Source organism: Benincasa hispida, chromosome 1 (assembly GCF_027475165.1).
Source record: "Benincasa hispida cultivar pf3 chromosome 1, pf3_genome.v1.1, whole genome shotgun sequence".
NCBI lineage: Eukaryota > Viridiplantae > Streptophyta > Magnoliopsida > Cucurbitales > Cucurbitaceae > Benincasa > Benincasa hispida.
The window spans coordinates 40,678,924-40,680,356 of NC_143478.1; the positions used below are offsets into that span (position 1 = coordinate 40,678,924).

General features: G+C 40.6%; 1 protein-coding gene across 1 annotated transcript; it reads right to left on the reverse strand.

Annotated features, from left to right (window-relative positions):
* Nucleotides 1–675: 675 nt before the first annotated feature.
* On the reverse strand, nucleotides 676–1,080 carry LOC120077196 (uncharacterized). The gene has a single exon (XM_039031102.1). The coding sequence runs from the start codon at nucleotides 1,078–1,080 to the stop codon at nucleotides 676–678; it is 405 nt and encodes a 134-aa protein (XP_038887030.1).
* Between the last annotated feature and the right edge of the window lie 353 nt (nucleotides 1,081–1,433).

The window sequence follows — 1,433 nt, forward strand, 5'->3', positions numbered from 1 at the left end:
ATTTTTTTTATCATATACAAAGAATCAAAGAATTAGCATCTTTACATAGAAAAATAATGAATGAATTTATCTTTTGTTTTCGATTCAGACGGGTGCACGATTAAAAATTAACACCACGCTTCCATTTACACAAATACATTTTTGCTGAGACTAGGCAACAACGCATGTATCATCGCAACACACCCCTTAACTCAATGCGTTTCTAGAGGACGGGCACACGGTATTTCTATCAGCGCAACGCTACCTCAACATAGTGCGTTTTCGTTAAGAATGGGCTAACAATACATACGAGCGCAACACATCCCTTAACGCAATGCATTTGGCTATAATGGACGCAAAGTGTATCTGTTATCATGAAATGCACCCATCATCGCATTGCATACCACTTTTTTTTCCCTTTTTAATTCATCAATAACGCAAGTCAAGAAGACGTTGCGGTATTCATCGTTTTAGAATAGCGCTACAAATGCATATTAAACATGACATGGAAATACACAAATGAATTAAATTGAAGGTAAATACAGGAAGCATTAAAGGCTAATTCTAATAAGTAGTAAATAAATTAAATTTAGAAAGCAGTAAATAAAAGCTGTAAGGAAAGCAATTAAACATAGATATAGGGGTACTAATTGAAAGAGTTTTCAGAATTACCGCAACAGCATCCCCTGCAAGCGGTTAATCGTGCTTGCCCAAGTCAATGGTCTCCATGCATCGATCCACATCGCCCCCATAGTAAGGCTTAATTCGTTGACCATTGACTTTAAATGCGTTGTTCCCGTCTTCAGTTGTCAGTTCCACTGCGCCGTGGAGAAATATAGTCTTGATGCGGAATGGCCCAGACCAGCGAGACTTCAACTTCCTTGGAAACAATCGCAAACTTGCGTTAAACAATAATACCTGTTGACCTTCGACGAATGTCCGATTGTTTATGCAGTCGTCATGATACTTCTTGGTTCTCTCCTTATAGATCTTGGCATTTTTGTAAGCATCCCTTCGCCATTCAACCAACTGGTTTCGTTGCAACTTCCGGACTTTCCCCGCATATGCTAGATCAAAGTTCAGCTTCTTGCATGCCCACATCGCCTTGTGTTCCAACTCGAGAGGCAGATGACCAGTTTTTCAGAAGACCAGGGCATATGGGGACATGCAGATTGGTGTTTTAAAGGCAGTTCTATATGGCCACAACGCTTCATCGAGCTTGGGTGACCAATCCTTCCTGAAGGTACTGACTACCTTCTCTAAGATAGTTTAGATCTCTCGGTTAGAAATCTTTGCCTGCCCATTAGTTTGTGGGTGATAAGCAGTAGCAACTCTATGGCTGACGTTAAATTTAGTCAACAGGTTGGTAATTATGTGGTTGATGAAATGTGAGCCCCCATCGCTGATCAAGGCCCGTGGCGTTCCATATCGAGCAAATATATTCTTCTTGAGAA